Source organism: Acinonyx jubatus, chromosome F2 (genome assembly GCF_027475565.1).
Source record: "Acinonyx jubatus isolate Ajub_Pintada_27869175 chromosome F2, VMU_Ajub_asm_v1.0, whole genome shotgun sequence".
Lineage (NCBI taxonomy): Eukaryota > Metazoa > Chordata > Mammalia > Carnivora > Felidae > Acinonyx > Acinonyx jubatus.
Window position 1 is genome coordinate 33136027 of NC_069394.1, and position 21680 is coordinate 33157706.

The 21680-nt window shown below is 43.9% G+C and overlaps 1 protein-coding gene across 2 annotated transcripts in view; it reads left to right on the plus strand.

The window, feature by feature from the left end:
- Nucleotides 1-206: 206 nt before the first annotated feature.
- The window catches only part of DPYS (dihydropyrimidinase), an 81194-nt gene continuing 59720 nt past the window's right edge, over nucleotides 207-21680 (plus strand). For both annotated transcript variants that reach the window (XM_027064040.2, XM_027064039.2), the window contains exons 1-4: nucleotides 207-586; nucleotides 15067-15225; nucleotides 19914-20093; nucleotides 21327-21516. In XM_027064040.2, coding sequence (XP_026919841.1) covers nucleotides 323-586; nucleotides 15067-15225; nucleotides 19914-20093; nucleotides 21327-21516 — 793 coding nt within the window. In that variant the 5' untranslated portion in view covers nucleotides 207-322. The remainder of the gene's footprint in view (nucleotides 587-15066; nucleotides 15226-19913; nucleotides 20094-21326; nucleotides 21517-21680) is intronic.

A 21680-nucleotide genomic window follows, 5' to 3' on the forward strand; every position in this document is an offset into this window, starting at 1 on the left:
CCCCAAAGTGCCTTTTCTTACAAGGGAAAACAAACGCTTAAAACTCCAAGACTCTCCCTCCCAGTGCCCCGGACCCCTAGACTCGGGACGACGGCACAGTCGGGGTGGTGACCGAGCGCAGCTGGCCTGCCCCAGCCTGCCAGCGCCAGCCTCGCCCTCCCGGGGTGGAGCCCGCCCCCGCGGCCAGCAGATAAACGGGCGGGCGGGTGCGCCCGGGCTGCGCGCTCCCCTGGGGTCCCGGAGCCAAGGCCGTCGACCGCCCTCGGGGACCGCGAAGGAGGCCACCCCGCACGCGCGGTCGGCAGCCCTTGCCCCCCTCGCCATGGCGGCGCCGTCGCGGCTCCTGATCCGCGGGGGGCGCGTGGTCAACGACGACCTGTCGCAGGTGGCCGACGTGCTGGTGGAGGACGGCGTGGTGCGGGCGCTCGGCCGCGACCTGCTGCCGCCCGGGGGCGCGCCCGCCGGCCTGCGGGTCCTCGACGCCGCCGGCAAGCTGGTCCTGCCCGGCGGCATCGACACGCACACGCACATGCAGTTCCCCTTCATGGGCGCGCGCTCCGTGGACGACTTCCACCAGGGCACCAAGGTATCCGCGCCGCCGCGCCCTGCACCCCGGGTGCCCCGCCGAGCCCGCGGGCCTCCCCCAGCTGCCCCGGAGCCCCCGGGCCGCCGCCTGCGCGGCGCCGAGGGGCCCGCGGGGCCGGAGCGAGCCTTGCAGCCGCGACCGAGCGGCCGTAGGGCCGGGGTGGGCGGTCCCTTGCGAGCGCCCTTCTACCAGGCTCCCCTTCTCGCTGGCTTCCCCCCAGCTTAGGCCAAGCCACACGCCCGCTACTCCTCGCTTTGGGTAATTTGACACGCTTAAGTCAGCCTATCCTCTCTCCCTCAGTTCTCTGCACCCTATACTCCCCAACTACCCCCTCCCCGCCCTGCGCCCTCCCCATTGTCGCTGCTGTCCTATGGACGTCCGCAAGTGTTCCATACTATCTCTCGAATCTCTCTGTTTACCCGGCACCCCCAGCTATTTCTCCCCATCTTCCACCCCCAGCCAAAACCAAATGAAAAATCCGTCCCCCTAGTAGATACTGCCTGACTCCAAGTAGGCAGCGTATGCTGGGTAGTGGATGACAAGTCTGGGCAGGCTGGTAGCCCACTGGGTCCACAATCTTTGCCTCCACCCTCCAGTGGAAAAGACACAGCCCTGACAAGAATTTATTTATTTATTTTTAATGTTTATTTATGTATTTTGAGAAAGCAGGGAAAGGGCAGAGAGAAGGGGAGAGAGGGAGAATCCCAAGCAGGCTGTGAACTGTCAGCACAGAGCCGGAGGTGGGGGGCTTGAACTGAGGAACTGTGAGATCATGACTCAAGCTAAAATCCGGAGTCAGACATTGACCCGACTGAGGCCCCCAGGCGCCCCCTGACAAGAATTTAGAAGAGAAATATTCCAGGAATGGTCTCCCCAGCACTCACACGGGTGCCCAGGCAACCTGGCCCCATTTCTTCTTAATCAGCTGGCCCAGGAGATACAGAATATGGACCTCCTTCTTGATGCTTGAGCACCTGGGGCTTGGCTGATGGTGCAGGAGGATCAGATCATCAAACCAAGGTGGGAGAGGGTTGGGTTTCTCTAGACACAAAGGCCTAGAGGCTCTGCTCGATGAAAAGAACCTTGAGCGTTTCTCCAAAGCTCCTGAAAATAAGATCTGGAGACAAACTGGGCTGCCTTACAGCTACATAAAGTTACAACCCCACTCAGCACTTTGGTTAAAGCTAAGCCCATACCCTCCTTGAGGCTTGCATTTTGGGGTGAAGGTATCGATATCCTTAAGGCCTAAACTCTTGTGTGTGAAACAAATCAGGCTATTCGTCAAGATATTAATTGTACAGGCTTTCAAAGTAGTTTGAGCCGTAGTTCGTTTACCTTTCTAACTTCTTTGCAATAGTTTTATTCTCCTCACACACACTCTGTCCACATTTCTCAATCATCTATGATTGACCACACTGTTTAATAGAAAAAAAGAACCATTTGATCCAGAGAGAAGGGTCTGGGCAGGCTGTTCACATCGATGTTTGGAAAGCTTACTCCTAGTTACTGATTATTAACCTTTATCATCAGGGCAGTGGTCAAAGTGTTTTGTGGGACATATCATTTCTGTTGGGGGAAAGTGAACATTCATTTTGCCCTTTACTTTAAAAGTAAACTTTCCTAAACTTATTTTTTACGTTTTAAGTGAATTTTTCATATATAAAAGCAATACATGATTGTACAAAATTGGAAAAAAAGTATTAGGAAAGTAGAAAGAAAAATAGTACCCATAATCTCTAAGTCCATTGACAACTCCTGTGTCCGTATATTGCTTTTGTGCTTCCTAATATGCTTTATTTTACATAATTGAGGTGGTATTATGCATGTGTTATGGGCCTGTGTGCATACCTGTCCATAATTTGCAACCTGTTGTTTTTGGTTACAGTACATACCCTTTCTGTTACCACAGGCTCATCATTAACAAAGTGCTTTGCTAAAGGCAGGGCATTCATTGACACTCCCATTTGCCAGGTGCAGAGCCGCTCTTTCTGGACCTCTGCCAGGACCACTAGTGTCATTTCCCCACATCATCTCCCTTTTTCTCAGTAAGATTCTAGAATGAGAAGCAGCCAGGATGCGGGGTTGGAATGCTGTGGGGGAGAAACATTCCTTCGCTTTCTCAAGATCATCCGTGTATGCCCCAAGGCCCTGGAAGGTGGTTCTTAGTCTTCTGTCTGTCGTTCTTTGGCCATTCAGGGATTCCTAGCATGGAGAGATGTGCAATTCTATTGTGAGAAGGAAGGTCTTTGAAGCATATCACAATATTATAGTCATCAACATCTGAAAGAATTTATCCACCAGCTGATTCTCTAGGCATCTCTGTATTTAAACATTGTCAAGCTATTAAACAGACACATGTTCTTCATGAGCTTAGGATCTTAATTAAACCGAAAACAATATGGTCGGAGATGTTAAGGTCAAAGATTTAGTAAAGGCTAAATTCATGTTGAACACGAAAACAGTCCTCACAAAGACACTAAGTTACAGAAGTCTACTTCAAAATCAGTTGGATCCCAGGAGATCACCTCTCCTGCCCCCCAAAACAGAGGAGACTCCAGATGGGTAAACACAGATACACAGGAGCATTAAAGCGTTGACCTAAGTTCTGGAAGGACAACATTATTGACTCACTTTGCCCTCTTTTATGGAGTCTTTCATAATTCCCAAGGCAGTGTTGGTGGAGTTTCTGGTTTGGGGAAATAGGGGCAAAGAAATCTTTTGTAGATGTTGATTGGGCTGTATATTAATCTTGAAAAAATCTTATTAATACCATTACATAACGTTTATTTTATCAAGCACCTACTATGTGCTGGCACTGTGCTAAGTTGTCCACCATCTTCCAACAATCTCAGGGGCCGTTCTTTCATTTTGCAGCTGAGGAAACTGAAATTTAAGTCACTTGCCTAAGGCCACACACCAGTCAGTGACCAAGTGGCTCTTCAGATTCCTTACTGCCTGCCATTGCTAGAGCTCTTACCTACCAGGCTCACTTCCTTTCTGAAACTATTGGGAAAACGTGTGATGTTTAGGTTTGTCCGTGTGGCAGGTGTTGGGATGAAAATGCTGGGTACGTCACATGCCGATGTGAGATGGCTTTTCTCAAAAACAAAGCAGGGTCATCCTTAAGAAATACAGTAGCTCTTCACTCTCCCAAAGCTGGAGGCAGTTAAGGTTATCAAAATAAATACACATTTCAGGAGTTAGGTTTGTGAGGCATTTGTACTTGAATTTATGGCCGCATCATTTCTAAGGGTAAGAAATGGGTACCTTGCATACAGAAAGCTATAAAGTAGAAATGATATATTATGCTTTCAGGAGATGGGCCCCAAATGTTAAGACCAATAGCTTTTTACTTTCTGCATGCACCAGGCAGATCATTTATAATATCTAACACATAGAAGGGATACTGTTCATGGTATTCTATTTATTGGTCACCAGATTGTGATGGGGCCCAATTTAAAAAATGAAATATAGGTCAACCAAAGGTTACATATTTTGTAAGTCTAATTTATGGCATAGGTTGGGTTTCAAGCCTAGAATTGATTTACTTAATTACAGGTAAAAGCTTTCTATCTGATGTAACTAATGGAAATAATTTTCTGCTTTAAAGAAATCATATTTCATTTTGTTGAAATATACTAGATGTACAGTGGTTTTCCAATATTCAATATCCATGAGGAAAAACAATGGGATTTTTTAAATGCAAATGGATATTGTGAGTTAGGTAAAGTTGAAGGAATTACGACTTTGCTTTTACTATATCCTGTGATCAGAGAGTAAATTATGAAAGCCTGGCCAGTTTCCAGGTAGATAGATAGATAGATATAGATATTCAGACATATGCAGCTTGGAGTGTGTGGGCTCACATTAAAAATCTGGCAGCATCAGTAGCTGGTAGAAGGATCTTTTTTTTTTTTTTTTAATTGGGAAAACACACAGAACACTTTTTTCTTTTTCTTTTGTAGGACAAAAGTCTTCAAAACTGTCAAGAAAGGAAATTACACTTTGCTCTGGGACTTTTTGGTAAATTGCCATCAAGATGATTGCTTATAATGAGGCAGTGGAAGGTGTATGATTAAGCATGCGTGTGTGGTGTATTTATAGAATTTCTTCACGTTGTAGAACTGCACTTCAGAAAACTTGGTCGCAAGTCAGATCCCTTTCTCTGTTGCTTGTGGGAGCTCCAGGCTGGGCTTTGGAAGCTGTGTGGGCTGACGGTGTGACCTTGGGCAAGTCACTTCTTCTCTCAGAGTTGTTAACATTTCCTTATCTATATAATGATGCCTTGGTTGGAAGAACAACCTCAATTTAAAAAAAAAAAGTGAAAGTAATGAAAACAATATATATTATTCATTATCCAGCCCTCAGGAAAATGCTGGAGCATTATAGTTGCTCAATATATATTGCTTGAATAACTGCCTTTTTTTAAAAAAAGGAAAATACAGTTGAACGTAAGAAAAATAATATTTAAATTACCTATAATGTTTAACATCTTGCTTCCCGTATTTTCACGGTTTTCTCTTTGGGGCGCACATTTTTCCTTCTACTAAATTTTGCGTGCTCTCTGGAGACAGCCTCATTCATTACACATTTCCCCCAGAACCTTAACTGCCGTTGGAGAATGTGATTTCCGGGGCCCTGTTGTCCTCGCCAAGGCTAAGCCTCACAGTTTTCTCTCTGTGTTCTTGTCTCTGTGCATCAGGTTTCTATTTCCGCCTGTCTGAGGATATCACAACCTCGATGTCCCACAAGCACTTTGCACTCAGCATGTTCCGAGCCAATTCATCCTTCCTTCAACTACGCTACCCGTTTTTCATCCTGTTTCATAAACTGTTAAAAGCTCCCTTCCTGTCTTCTCAGTGGTTGACATTTTGGTGGTTTCTGGGTTCTTGGGTTTTTTGTTTTGTTTTGTTTTTTGTTTTTTTGTTTTTTGTTTTTTTGCTTGTATAACAATGTTGGGACATAAATTATCATACGGATTCTTGATAATTGACTTAGAAATCACCCTTCAGAGTGAAATGACTGGACCAAAGAGTCTTAGATTGATCTTAAAGGAGTTTAATACATATACCCAGATCAGTTCGTGCTCCCATGAGCAACATGTTACAATTCTCATTTCACTGAATCCTGGTTAATTGTAACTACTGCCTTAAACAAAAAAATCAATGCCAATTTAATAGGAAAAACAGAATTTCTTAATGTTTTTAAACGAGCTTTTTTTTCATTGCTGGTGAAGCTAAGCTTTGAATGCTCTTCCTGTGCTAATAGCTTGCATGCTCCAGCTCTAAGAGTTTATAATTCTGTGATTATCTCCAGTAGCTCTTTACTGATTACAAAGTTAATCTTTGCACTAATCAGAGGAAGAAAAAAAATCTCAAAGATTAATTAGAAACCGCTTGATGTTAAATAGGCCCCCATTAAGGGTGTTGTGTGTTAGGAATTCTTTCGCTGAACTTGACAGAATCTAGGACTTGCCTTCTTACAGTTTTCATACTTGAGTTCTCCCTGCTTTTCAGTTCCACTGCATGTTTCCTCCTCATTTGCCTGAGGGTTTTTAATGTCCAACAGAAGTAGTGTGTAAATCAAGGTTTCCATGATGCTACTGTCAGGAAGGAAAAAGTTTTCCTATATCCTCTTATGTTTAGTAACTGGGACATGCAAATTAACTGACAAAAGACACATTAACAAGAGAAAAGACAGATCTTTAAAATTCAGGTATATGCAAGTTCACAGAAAAATGTGACCCAAGAGGTGGTTAGAATTTGGGGTTTATATACCACCTTAACAAGGGAGAGGAAAGGAGAGGGCATGTATGGGAACATAAATGACTTCTTAATAAGAGAAGAGGAGGAGTAGAGAGGACACTGATGGGGAAACAAATGACTTTTAGGAAAAACAGATGGGCTCTTAAGAAAATCGGTGGGAAATATGATGGTTTGTGACAAGGTCTGTTGAGGTGTGGTGCAAGTTTCTAGTCTCGGGTGTTAAGAGTCAATCTTCCCTGGTGGTGAAACTTCCTAGAAGGGGATTTATTACAGTTGAATTTTGGGAGGCTTTGCTTTTAGGCAGATAAGGGTATTTGCACACACGCAGACACACGCTCTCACACACCTATTCTTAAATACCTTCAGCTCAAAATGATTTTTATGCCACAGGGGCATACTCTCAGCCCTGGCACCACAATTTAAAATGGAATGATCCTAAACTAAGGATTTTTCAAGTTGATGATTAGATTTTATTATTTCAGCCAACAATATTTCTTGGAAACCCACAAAGTGACTGGCACTGTGGTTGGGGTAGAGATGAAAACCATGCTCTCTGTTCCCAATGGCAGACAGACTAGAGGCATATGGGGCTCTATTGTATGTTGGCCTTCATAATAAATTATATACAGTAGACTTTGAGCTTGTGGGCTTAACTTTGATGATTGTGACTATTTTTGAGTGAATGCTTAAGGTCTGGCATTTTCCCTTTCTCCAGGTCACCAGTCCTAACGGCTTGCTGCATCACAAACTATGTTTCTGAGCAAGTTATTTAGCAGATAAGAGAGCAGCTGCCCAGAGTCTACTGCTCGCTTCCACTTTGTGCTTCTCCTGTCATAGGTCAAGTAACAAATTGAGGGAGGACACTTCAGTTCTTCAGTTATGTTTCATTGCAAGTACTAGAGAAATTGATATGGTGATACTCATGAATTCCTGAATCCTGAGGATCTGTTCACACATAAAAACAAAGACCTTAAAAGTTAAAGTACAACAAAGTGTAATCTTTTTTATAAAACAAGAAATCACTTGGGGTGCCTGGGTGGCACATTTGGTTAAGCATCCAGCTCTTGATCTCAGCTTAGGTCATGACCTCATGGTGCAGTCCTACATCAGGTTCTGCACTGATGGTGCAGAGCCTACTTGGGATTCTCTCTCTCTCTCCCTGTCTCTGTCCCTCCCCTGCCCTTGTGTACTCTCTCTCAAAAGAGTGAAAGAGAGAGAGGGAGAAAGAAAAAAGAAAGAAAGAAGAAAGAAAGAAAGAAAGAAAGAAAGAAAGAAAGAAAGAAAGAAAGAAAGAAAGAAAGAAAGAAGGAAAGAAAGGAAGAAAGAAATAAAAAGAAAAAGAAAGAAAGAAAGAAAGAAAGAAAGAAAGAAAGAAAGAAAAAGAGAAAAAGAGAAAAAGAAAGAAAGAAGAAATCATTTGAGGCCAATATAGATTCTAATCTGTTAATTAACATTGATTAGGTGATGAGCTTTGGAGAAAACTGAGCATTCAGCTTTCATATGCGCTCAGTCTACATTCCACATTAACATGTTCATAGAAGGATCCAGAAAGCTCCATGACCAGGGCTAGCAATATTTTTAAGAAATGAAATGTCACATTAACATGCAAATTACACTGCTTTCTCATTTTGCTATTGGAAAAGTGAATCATCATAATTACTCCATCTCATAGCTACTGGAGGAAATTCATTGATCCCTCCCTTCCTTTCTCCTGTTAAAGAACAGAAATTCAGCTGAGTAAATTTGAAGATCTAATTGGCTTTATTAAGCGATTCATGAATCAGGCAGCATCCCATCTGTCAGGTAGAAAGAAGCTCCAAGTAGTTTACAAAATAGAAGGTTTTTATAGGAAGGAGAGTGGAGAGGGAAATTATTTAACAAAAGAAAAGAAAGGATTGGTTCCTGAAAGGTCACTCTCTCTTAGGGGGAAGGGCAGGGGGTCTTATCCTGAAGATTACCTCATCTTACTTTGGGGGATGGAGAGGGTCCAGATGACAGATTACCTCATTGGTGCCAACCAGGAAATTCCTGACTACATTTCTGAGGCAGAGCTGAGACTGCGGTAAGGTTAGGTATGAAACTCTGGTTTGGTGACTTGGCCCAGCTAGCATAAGTGACTCCCTCTTGGACCTGTGCTTTTCTTTTTAACATTCCCTTAAACATTTAAAGAATATTTGTGTACCAGGCACTGTAATAGGCACAGAACATACAGAGATGAAACTACATCCATCCAGTCAGGATCTCTGAGGGATGGGATAAATTTCCCTAGATGATGCTGGTGTGTACCCAGGGTTAAGAGTCACTGGACCAAGTAGAGGAGGGGCTGGGGAGGAAAGAGCAGGAGTGACATCTCTCTCTGAGGTAGAACGGAGCTCAGAGCTCTCCAAGGAGAGGGAGGAACAGTGTCATTGAAATGGGTCAAATGGGTTGGAAGGGAGGTGACTCAATAGCAAACAGAGAAGTCAGCTAAAGTTTCAACCTTATGGGATGTGTAATAATTGTGTTTTCTTCATCGTAAGAGCAAAAGGGAAATCAATATAAGATCAGAAGTGGTGAGCATGGCTAGGGACAAGGTGACAGTGAAGAGGCTACTGCTCTAGTCCAGTCAGAGGATGTAGGTGGCACTGGGCAGTGGAGGTATAGACGCAAGAAGTAAGGAGATTCACGGGCGATGTAGGAGGCAGCCTGGGGAAGAGCTGGGCTTGCCAATGGGTTGGCTCTGGCAATGTTGAGAAGAAGAGAGAAAAATGTCAAGGGTGACTCTTCAGTCTGGTTTGCACAATTGGATGGACGATGGTGTGGCTAATATTTCGGACTTGGGGAGACAAGGAGCCGGGCACGGAGCGGCAGTGCGGAGGACATCTTTACAAAGCCAAATGGGCTTCTGGAATCGGAACATAAATTGGGATCCTGAAGTTTGTTTTCATACGTCTTAGTGACTATAGGAAAGCTGAGAATTCAGCCCCCTTCCCTAAGGCTCAAATTGCCCTCTTCCATCTCCTTCTGCTTTACTTGGGCTGATTAAGCAGGTCCTATGATTGATTTTCATAAGACAAACTCATTGGTTCCAGGATGAGCTTAGAAATGAAAATTCGGTGGCACCATCAAAAGGAAGACGATGCTTGGGATGCCTTCAATAGTGATATACAACCTAATACATTCTTAAATAGAATCTTGTGTTATATAATATTGTGACCCCGCTGTTGGAGTTTATCTCAATTTATGTTCTATCACATTTGCACCTGATACAGCACATGCTCTCCTCCTCCCCCCCCCCCACCCCGAAGAAGGCTTTAGATAAATTGGAAGGTTTTCAAGGGAGAACAGCCAAAGTAATTAGGAGCTGAAAGAATTGATTTATGAGCCAAGATTAGATAAGGTAAATACATTTTGTTTGGCTCTCTGACAAATAAAAGTGGCGTGAAGTCTATCAGCAGCAAAAACGAAGGAGACAGTTGAGGTTCACACAGAAATATGAGAGAAATTTTCACCCTCTATGGGTTCTCCCTCCCCTTCCTAAACTCTCTCCATTCCTCAAATGTTAGGTAAAGCCTGAACATCTGTGACGTGAACCTAAAAGCCTCCGATGACAAAAGCAGTTAAACAGATGCTGTGGCTACCTGAGGTGGGCTGGGAATGTGATGTTCTGACCGGTCGGTTTGTTGAATCAAGGAGATTATTCCAGGGGCAATAGGTCTGTGAAGGGGAAGCAGCAGCAGTGTGGGGCCCTTCCTTGTAGACCTTCTAGGGACGCATTACTTCCACAGTGATTGTCACAGTGACGAAAATCTAGTGAGCTAAATAAAGTTCTGTTGCATTTGTGGACTTCCAGTTCACAGTTTGACAGTAGTTGTTTTGTTTCGTAAGTCTTTTGGTTTCTTAAGTGTTTGATTCGTTTTATCAACCTGTGCCTCTCTCCAAGTAGTGATTCACTGATGACCAGAGCAACTGGCTGGAAATTGGATCGCACTCTACGGAAGAGTGGCTCAGGTGAACCAGCCGGCGTAGGGCTGAGGCCCAGAGCAGGCTGAGTGTCAGACTTACCCCTCAGAGTCCTGTGCCCCTCCGTGTTGCCTTGGAGAATCATACGACATCTCTGAGCCCCCATATCCTCAACTGTGAAGTAAGAAAAACAACTCCTACCTGTTCCAGACTGTAGAAAGTCTTAATTAAACGAGCTAATGTGTATAATAAGATGCTTAACCCAGGCCTGGGCATTCACAAGCCCTTCTTTGAACAGGCAAATAGTGGGGTGCCTGGGTGGCTCAGTGGGTTGAGCCTTAGACTCTTGATTGCAGCTCAGGTCATGACCCCAGGGTTGTGGGATTGAGCCCCGTGGTGGATTCCTTGCTTAGTGTGGAGCCTGTTTAAGATTCTCTCCCTTTCTCTCTCTGCCCCCTCCCCTGCTCTTTCTCTCTCCAAAAAAATAAATAAATAAAAATGAAGAGGCAAATACCTCCTAGGAGGAGCACATCTCCTTACCTCTACTTGGGATTGTACATCCTCAGTTCTGGTACACACACGACTCCCCAGATCCAGTAGAACAAGGAAGGGCCATTTCAGGTCTTGAAATAATATTCAAGGATTTGAGATAACTTTGGGCAGTGAAAGGAGCATGGGTAACCAGACAGACCAGGGAGATCAGGAGATGAGGGGGAAAAAGAGGCTCGGTCGGTTGAGGGTCTGACTTGGCTCAGGTCATGACTTCACGGTTCATGAGTTTGAGCCTCGAATCGGGCTGGCTGCTGTCAGCACATTTTAGATCCTCTGCCCCCTCTCTCTTTCTGCCCCTCCCTCACTTGTGCTCTCTCTCTCTCAAAAATAAATAAAACATTATTTTTTTTAAAAAAAAAGAGGTTCAGAGGAGGCTGGGGTGCAGACAGTGGCTGGCGCCTGTTTGCCAGGACCCAGGGTGGCAGCGGGATCCCGGCGGCCAGTGGCTCATGCCCCCCCGGTGGTTTGGTAACAGGTAGATTTTGTTGTCCATACATCTTCCCACACCCTTTCCCATTCACTAGGGTTTCTCGAAATTTGTTCCCATTTTGGGGGGAGGACAGGGAGAAAGAGAGTGGAGGAGAAACAGAACCAGAAGCAACAAAGAAGAGGTAAAGGGTGGTTCTCGGTTCCCTTTCCTGCTCCCGGGTAATGAGGGAGGTGGGGCAGGTGTGAAGAATCCTGATTGGGGAGCTTTCAAGTTGTAACCCCAGGAATTTTGGTCTGCTGTTGTTTTAGTAGATGGTCCTTTGACCACCACATCTACAGTATGGCAAGAAGACCATCTACAGTCTCCATGTAATTACCTAGCATGTGCTTGTATTTTTATCAATTGTCCATGAAGTCTTGTTTTCTTCTTATAAAGCTTGTGCTGTGTTATAGAAAAGTTAGCAAATATTAAAAATAAAATTTAACTAGAGGGAAATTAAAGCAACCTGCAATTATGCCCACCCAGAAACAGCCACTGTAAATGGCTGTGTGGGCATGGTACTGTTGCTTTTGTGCTAAGTATTGGAATGTTCCAAAACATGTATTATGATTTAGATTATCCTGTGTCATTTCTCTCTCCTGGGGTCGTTTCGGCCAACCTCAGGACCCCTCTGGCATCCTCTCCAAGGTGACTGACCCAACTCTCCCCTGCCTTCAGCATCAGGTCTGCGTTTCCTTCTGTGTGCAAATACACAAAGTCCACATGTGCCCAAGCACCTCACACTCCACACTCACCAGAGCTGCCTCCCTCCGGTGTCCCCTCATCTGCCACCATCAGCCATCCCTGTCAGAATCAGCTCACGGACTCCCGTCACCCCTGCTGACGGTGCAGCCTTCCTCTTGTCGGAACCAACGCTTTGCTCTAACCCTAGTCCAGGTCTTAATTCTGCCCCTTACCAGTTTCTGCTGAGGGGCTGGCCCTTCCTCACGGGCCCTTCCTCAGAGCATCCCCCATGCTGTTGGCTGTTCCTCAGAGCACAGGCCCTGGCACCTGATGACCTGACTCCAGTCCGGCCTCTGTCAAGTTATTTGGTAGTGCTGTGTTGGGTTCCCTCCACCTTAAACAGGGGCTGATAATATTCCCTGCTGCAGATCTGGTGAGAGGATTACAAAAGTTAGAACATCCAGAACGTCAGTAGTTCCTGGCACATTAGAAGTACACACTGCCAGTTAGATATTATTAGCCGGCTGGCAACTTCATGTGTGTGTCCTAATGCTAATTTAAATCCATGCCTCCTCTGGCCTCTGTTCATCCTTCCCTCTTCTGAATTCCCAGTAGTCTTTCCCCGGGACCTCTTCCAAGGAGCTTAGCGATTTTTACCTCCCCTTAGCAATTTCTAGACTACCATTTATTGTAGAAATATACTTGCTACCTGGTATTACAAACTGAGTATTTTATCATAATTATTTATTCTTTTTTCCATCGCCCGCTGCAGTCTATAAACACCGAATGGGAGAACCTCTGTCTGATTATTTGTTGGCCCTCCCACCCCTCTCATTCCATAGCTTAAACTTTTTTTTTTTTTTGGTAATAATTTCACTAAGACATAATTCATATATGATACAATTCAGCCATTTAAGGTGTACATTTAAGGTCAGTGGTTTCTAGTATATTCCTGGAATTGTGCAACCATCACCACAACCAACGTTAGAGCATTTTTATCAGCCCAAAAAGAAGCCCCGTGCCCGTGAGCTGGCACCTCGACTCAACCCCTCCAGCCCAAGGCAACCACTGTTCTCCTTACTGTCTCTAAGCATTTGCCTCTCCTGGATATTGCGTACAAGTGGAATCATATACTACATGATCTGTGACTGGCTTCTCTCACCGAGCGTAACGTTTGTAAGGTTCATCCACATTGCAGCATGTGTCAGTGCTTCCTCTTTATGGCCGAATAATATTCCACAGCGTTCACATGCTGCATTCTGCTGTCGATCCATCCGTTATGGACACGTGGGTTGGTTCCGGTTTGGGGCTATTATAAATATTGCTGCTCTGGATATTTGTGTACAGGGGTTTGTGTGGACATGTTTTTATTTCCTTCGCATAGATGCCTAGGATTAGAATTACTGGCTCACATGATAACTCTATGTTTAACTTTCTGAAAAAGTGTCAAACTGCTTTCCAAGGTGGCTACCCCATTTATTTTATTTCCACCAGCATCATATCTAGTTTGCCTACACCCTGAATGTGGAAGACTTTTAATATGGAAAGAATGGAAAGGATAGTTCTTTAAGCTTGATTTTGTAGTTCAGTAGGCACTAAAAAAAGTACTTTTCTTCTAACACTTGAATTAACAGCATTTCTGTTAGAAAGATGCCCTTCATCCTCAAGGGATATCCGCATCGCACTGGGAAGACACGTTAGGAAAGAAGACGGCAAGAAGATTAATCTGCATTCAAATAAAAATACATCGCTTGAGGATTTTTTTCCTAGTATTGTCATTACACCAATAGTGATTTCTTAAGAAATGCAAATGTGTATTGTTTGCCAAGAATAAGGCACTGTTATCTAAAGGTGGAGACAAAGTATAGGCTCCTGTACAAAAAGTGAGATTTTTCAGAGCAAAAAGAATTGGAGTGGGGCCAAGTGACTTAGGAAAAAAAAATCTATTGAAGTAAGATGAGAGCCAGCCAACCAGGGGGGACACATGGAGTCTGGGTGGCTTTGCAGGGAGGCTGATGGGGGTGCAATTGGAGGGACCTGGGAGAGGGGCTCTTGGCCTCTCAGGTGCCGCAGATGACAGGTGCTGAATCTAACCTCTATGCCCTGAAGTCCGTCAGCCTCCTTGGTCAGTGCCTTTACTGCACCACCATACTTCCTGGCTACGTTTGTTTTCTTCACCTACCTTGTTTGACTACAACACTTAAAGCACATTAACCACCCTGTGATTTTAGTTTAAGTAAAATCAATTTCAGTAGTTCATCAAAGACGCTTGGTTAAGCAACTTACTTTTAAATTTAGTCATAAGGCAATGTCATATAATGTAATGTGCCAAGAAAAATATGAGTTGAGGCAGATCACGTGGGGCCTTGTAGACCATGTTGAGAAGACTCAACTTCAGTCTAGAGGTGGTTAAAAGCATTTGGTTTTAACCCTTGGAGTCAAGTGGTCACATTTGTGCTGTGGAATGTGCTTCCAGTTGCACCAAGGAGTCTGTGGAAGGGGTGGGATATAAAGATCAAGCTGAAGGAGGAGAAGAGGCTGGACCAGGACCAGGGGGATGGATTAGAGGGGACAGTTGGGAGTTAAGGAAAGACGAAGGGTCCCCAGTTGGTTGTGGGGAATGTAGGCGAAGCAGGCATCACGTGAGTCTCCAGGATTCTGTGTGGAGCACGAGGCAGTTGGAGACACAGTTCACTGAGACTGATGCCAATGCATTGGGATTTTCACAGTGATGAATACAGTCTTCTTGAGAAGAAAAAGTTTTGAGTCTTCTCCATTTTTCCATTTCGGTTTTTCCTTGCAATCCTCACTCTGTTTTGTTTGGGCCACGGCCACTTTCTTCTCACCAGACATAGCATTCTTTTTACGGAAGCAAGTCCAGCAATTTTAGCACTTCAAACTTCAATTTATGGAAAGTCTATTCATGTCCCTCTCGGTCTTTTAAACAGGCAGCAGCGTTGTGCAATTTGGTGGACCCACAAGTGCTTGCGAGCGCATAGCGTTCCAGGAGATAAATGACTCAGCTGAAAAATTGATGGCTAACTGTTGAAACCCTCTTGTGATTCCAGGCTGCCCTGGCAGGAGGCACCACCATGATCATTGATTTTGCCATTCCTCAGAAGGGCGGTTCCCTCATCAAGGCCTTCGAGACCTGGCGAAGCTGGGCTGATCCCAAAGTCTGCTGTGACTACAGTCTTCACGTGGCAGTGACATGGTGGAGTGACCAGGTGAACCAGTGAGGGGTCCATTTATTCCATGTAGTCCCCTAATCCTTGCTCTGTACAAGATCAAGAAACTGGTAGTGTCAGGGGCGCCTGAGACTCTCTCTCTCTCTCTCTCAAAATAAATAAACATTTAAAAAAAGAAACAAAGAAACAGGGGCACCTTCATGGCTCAGTTGGTTAAGCGTTGGATTTTGCCTCAGGACATGATCTCAGGTTTCTTGGGTTCAAGTTCCGAGTCATGCTCTGTGCTGACAGTGTGGAGCCTGCTTGGGATTCTCTGTCTCCCTCACTCTCTGCTCCTTCCTTGCTCTCTCTCTCTCAAAAAATAAGCTAAAACATTTGTTTTAGTTATTAAAAAAAGAAAACAAATGTTAACATGAAAGAGATTGGTGATATCGGTTGCTTCCTGGATGACTGGAAGTCAGAATTTGAGGGGGGCTTTTCCTTGCATATTCTTTTTACCTTTTGAATTTGGAGTCCTGTGAAGAGTTATCAATTTGAAAAACTAAAAAAAATGTTTAAAGTGTATAAAGATGATATGATAAATCCTTTATAGTCATTCACAATAGCCTTTCATGATATGCAATCCATGAATTGTAACATTGTTAACTGTAATTTTTTAAAGTACTGAACTTAATTTTAACACCTCCAGGCTCTTTTAGGCAATATTTTCCCACAGAATAGAACTTCAGTCAGAAATGTTTAATATCAGGGGAAAACCAGGGAAAGGACACACCAGGAAGGTTATGAAGGTCATCTCCCAGCTGTATTCTAACCTGGGCCATTCCTGGTCTCTTCCACTAACATCAACACCAGGTCAGATCATTTCATAGCAGAGCTAAAACCAGCCCTCCCTATCTGCTGATCATTTAGGCCATGGCAGAAATGACAACATAATTCAGATAGAAAAGATAGTTTTGAGAGGTGTTAAAATATGTTTATTTCTCCTCATTAAAAACATGTATGCATACTTTGGAAGAAATTTTTACTTGAATTTCAATTGCCAACATGTTTTTTAAATAATTTTTAATGTTTTATTTATTTTTGAGAGAGAGAGACAAAGTATAAGTGGGGGAGGGGCAGAGAGAGGGAGACACAGAATCCGAAGCAGGCTCCAGGGTTTGGGCTGTCAGCACAGAGCACGATGAGGGGCTCGAACTCACAAACTGTGAGATCATGATCTGAGCCGAAGTTGGAAGCTTAACTGACTGAGCCACCCAGGCACCCCTTTCCTTTACCTTTTTTTTTTTAATTTTTTTATTACGTTTCTTTATTTTTGAGAGGCAGAGAGAGACAGAGTGTGAGTGGGGGAGGGGCAGAGAGAGGGAGACAAAGAATCTGAAGCAGGCTCCAGGCTCTGAGCTGTCAGCACAGAGCCCGATGAGGGACTCGAACTCACGAACCGTGAGATCATGACCTGAGCTGAAGGCAGATGCTTAACCGACTGAGCCACCCAGGGGCCCCTCAGTTGCCAACATGGACCTAATTCAGAAATCCTTTTACCAGAAAGGGCTCAGGAGGGTGACTTTATTTGAAGTGACCATGTAACTTATGTCCCCACTTCCCCCTAAAAGTTGGGCTTCAGGCACCAAATTAATATAAAACTAGTAATCAATCTTTAACAGGTAGCTCAGCAAACATAATAGCAAGGTTTATAGTCCACAGCAAAAGTTAATTTTTCTCCAAGAACACCATTCTAAGTGATGAACCTAGTCTCTTTTGTGCTATTAGGGTCTTTTGGCTTTCCTCCTTTCTCCCTTCCTTTCTCTTTCTCTCCTTCTTTCCTTCCCCCCACTCTCATTTTTTTAAACATTTTATTTTCTTTTTCTCAATATTTATTTTTGAGAGACAGAGAGAGAGACAGAGAGAGAGACAGAGAGAGAGAGGAGAGAATGCGTGTGTGAGTGGGGGGAGGGGGGCAGAGAGAGAGGGAGACAGAGAATCCCAAGCAGGCTCTGAGATGTCAGTACAGAGCTCAACTCAGGGCTCAAATCCATGAACTGTGATACCATGACCTGAGCTGAAGTCAGCTGCTCAACCGACTGAGCCTCCCAGGCACCCCCCTCACCCCTGTTTTATAAGACAGAGTCAAGATGAGGATGTTTGCCCTCAGCAGTGTTTCTCACACTTTAATACGCAAATGCTTACCTGGAGAAATTGTCTAACTATAGATTATGTTCAGTAAACATATTAGTTTGTTAGGACTGCTGGGACAAAGAACCACACACTGAGCGCCTTAGAAATTTGCTGTCTCAGCCTCCTGGAGACAAGAAGCCTGAGATCAAGGTGTTGGAGGGCTGTTGCTTCCTTCTGGGGACTGTGAAGGAGAACCTGGCACATGCCTCTCCCTGGCTTCTCAGGCTTCGCTGGTAATCTGGGTTGTTCCTTGATTTGTAGAAGCAGCACCCCAGCTTCTGCTCTCATCTTCACGCGGCGTTCTCCCTGTGTGCACGTCCGTGTTCACGTTTCCCCCTTTTATGAAGACACCAACATACTGGATTAGGCCCACCCAAATGGCCTTGTCTCCACTGATTAGATTGGCAGTGCCCCTGTTTCCAGAAGGTCACCTTTTGAAGTACTGGGGGTAGGACTTAAACAACATGTGAACTTTAAGGGGGTGCACAAGTCAACCCATAGCAGCAGGTCTGGGGCAAGCCTGAGAATCTGCATTTCCAGCAAACTCCCAGCCGATGCCAGCGTGGCTGGTTTACGTACCACATTGTTGGAACAACAAGGCTAAGGTACGGCACCTGCATATGGAAGTCCACGTGTGCATATGCTAAATGTTTAAGGCATTTTTTTTCTGACCGTGAAAATAATAGACTCACAGTAAAAAGTTTGACACTGTAGAAAAGTAAAACAAAAACAAAACAAACAAACTCGAGGCACTTTATATCATGCTCTGCCCCTTGCTGGTGTTCCTTAACATATCTTAGAGCTCATTCCATCACTTCAGTGATGACCATGTCAGCATTTCAGTGTTATTTCCAGTTCTTCATGGGGCTGAAATTCTAGTGGGGGAAGGCGTTAACCAGTAAATACATAATGCGCCGGACGATAAAGCACCATAGAGAAAAGTAAGAAAAATCAGTAAGGAAATAAAGAACAATGGGAGTGAGTAATTTAATATGTAATAGAGTCATTTATAAACTTTGCTGATTCAATAGAAAAAATTGCATTGTTTTATTTTGCACCTTTTTTTAAAATTTTTGTTTTAATGTTTATTTATTTTTGAGACAGAGCATGAACGGGGGAGGGTCAGAGAGAGAGGGAGACACAGAATCGGAAGCAGGCTCCAGGCTCTGAGCTGTCAGCACAGAGCCCGACATGGGGCTCAAACTCACAGACCGTGAGATCATGACCTGAGCCGAAGTCGGACACTTAACCGACTGAACCACCCAGGCTCCCCTATTTTGCACTTTTTAATCAGCAGAAAGGTTAACATTTTTTCATGTTTTTAGTCATTCGTGTTTACTGTTTGAATTGTTGGTAATATTTTTTACCTGGAACGTTAGAGCTTCTCTTAAGTTGATGGATAACAACTAAGAACAATAATCCTATGCCTAGAACGTGTTTTGGCGTGTGTGTGTGTGTGTGTGTGTGTGTGTGTGTGTGCTTGCATGTGTGTGCGAACATACAGAAATTCAAACAATTTTACCGGCTCAAATCCACCAATTTTTTCTTTGATGTTATTAGTTTTTATCGCGACTCAAACTGGACCCGCACGGCAGTTACTAAGCTTGTTTTGATCTTGTCTTTTACCTTTGGCACCCCTGAAGGCTCCTGAGGATTCCTACCGGTCCAGAGTCTCTTACCTCCTAGCAGCTGCCTGTGGCTCAGTGCACGTCTACCTGCTCCTTCTGAGAGCCCATCCTGGGGTTTCAGATCTGAGCCCAAAGCTTTACCTTACGTGAGCTTCGATTCCTCCTGGAGACACGATTGCTTCTGTTACTGCCAAGTGGCTTTGTTTTCATTTTCTAAAATAATTTCCTCCCATCAGGAGATAGATGCTGAGAATTTTATATACGAGTAAAGACGTGCAGTACTTTGGGAAAACTATGAACTCTGTCCTGATTTAAAAGTATCATACCAGTAATATTCATCAGATGAAGTGAGGTCTCACCTGTGGGGGGAGTTCAAGGCCTTAACTGCATTTTTTTTCTGGAATTAGACTGTTGTCCCTACTTTACTTAATTCTCTTCTGAATGCAGCATTTTGAACATGAAAGAGAACATTGAAATAAATTTGAAATTTATTATTAGTGTTAATAAATAATAACAAAACAATAATTTATAAATAATAAAATAATAAAAATAAATTTAATTTAAATAATTTAAATAAAATTAACAATAACATAAAATAATAATAATAAATATTATTATTTAAAGTGTGACATTGTATGGGGCACCTGGGTGGCTCAGTCGGTTGAGTGTCTGACTTCGGCTCAGGTCATGATCTCACGGTTTGTGAATTCGAGCCCCACATCGGGCTCTGTGCTGATAGCTCAGAGGCTGGAGTCTGCTTTGGATTCTGTGTCCCTCTCTCACTGTGCCCCTCCCTCACTCATGCCTTGTCTCTTTCTCTCAAGAATAAATAAAACATTTTAAAAATAATAATAAAGTGTGACAGTGTGTGTGTGTGTGTGTGTGTGTGTGTGTGTGTGTGTGTGTTTGGCTATTGCTCCCCTTTAGGTTAAAGAAGAAATGAAAATCCTTACCCAAGACAAAGGTGTGAACTCTTTCAAGATGTTTATGGCCTATAAAGACCTGTACATGGTGAGGGACCAGGAGCTGTATGCCGCCTTCTCTCAGTGCAAGGAGATCGGAGCAATTGCTCAAGTCCACGCGGAAAACGGAGACCTGATTGCAGAGGTAAGCATCCCAGAGCTTCGCCACAAATGAAAATGGCCACGACTGAAGCTGAAGACAATGGGACTCAAGTAGGTGAACTCATTCTGTGCATTGGAAGAATGGAGATCCAGAAACTAATGTTCTGTGGCTTGGAAACCCTTGACTCAGTTTACTTAACTCCATGCTCTGACTTTTACTCAGGTGGTATATGAAGGGAATGAAGATTTCCCTTTTTCAAATCAGTTATCAGACCCCAAACATGTTTCTCAAACAAACAGTTGTCTTTGTGTGTCCTAGCACGTTCTTTTTTTTTCTTCTTCTTCTTTTTTTGAAGAAGCTCCTCCTGCTGGTTCAGAATGCCAAAGTGTGGACATCAGCGGGATCTGATGACTTAAGCAGTGTGTTAAGTGCTGTTTAAAGCCCCACTCTTTTCATAAACCGGGTATTAAAATGTGCTCTGGAGGAATCTAGATGTTATTTATTTCTTCTGTGAGTTCCATTCTTAATGCCCGAAGGGACACCATCTGCAGGATTTTAAGAGCTGTCTCTTACCCTTTATATTAGCTGATTTTTTTTTCCCTCCTAGGCTCAGTTCCCATTTAAGTCGGTGAGAGTGAGGCTGGGTGGCCGTGAGGCAGTCAGGGATCATGAGAAACGGGCATGAGCTGTAAACTCAAGTAGACCAGAGTTTAAATGGTACTCTTCTGCTTCCTCAGTGTGACACCGGGCCAGTCATTTTACCATTTACCAACAGTCAAGTGTTGATTTCCTGCCTTTTTTGTAAGGAAGAAGTAATATTTTGGAGAGGGCAAATGACGGTCCAGTATCATTTGGTGAGTGGAACAGAGGGCAGTGAGGACTATGATTCAGCAAAAAGCACAACTACTTGCAATAATGTGACATAAGACACTTGAATAATATTGGGGGTTAGAATGTTTGGTTTTATTTTATTTTATACTAAACCAGTCATAAGACTGGGACTAGAATTAGCCTCATTTCTTTTTTAGCTTTTCAGTCAAAATAATGTAATTGTGAAATGTGTGTATGAAAAACTAACATATATTCTCAGAGTGTTAAAATTATATTTCCCAAATATACACACCACACACACACACACACACACACACACACACACACCCCTCTATTCCTAACAGGTCTGAAAGCCTGGCCGTGTACTTAATTTGCAACAAGATAATGGTAGCTGTCATTAGTAAACCTTCCTTGCACATGTGTCTGTCTCTGCTGTCTCTCTAGGGAGCAAAGAAGATGCTGGCATTGGGGATAACAGGCCCTGAGGGCCATGAGCTGTGCCGCCCGGAAGCAGTGGAGGCAGAGGCCACACTGAGAGCCATCACCATAGCCAGCGCCGTGAACTGCCCTCTCTACATCGTGCACGTGATGAGCAAATCTGCAGCAAAGGTGATAGCCGATGCGAGGAGAGACGGTAATTCCCGAGCGAGAACCTCACTTGTAACTCAGTAGTAGCTGGAGAGGGATGTAGATCGACTGCAGCTCCTGCTTTGCTTATGAAAAGGTTGCAGGTGAATTTCCGCAGCTTTTCTTCCTCCCTTTTTATTAGCATCCTTTCTGTTTTCTTCCATCTAACGC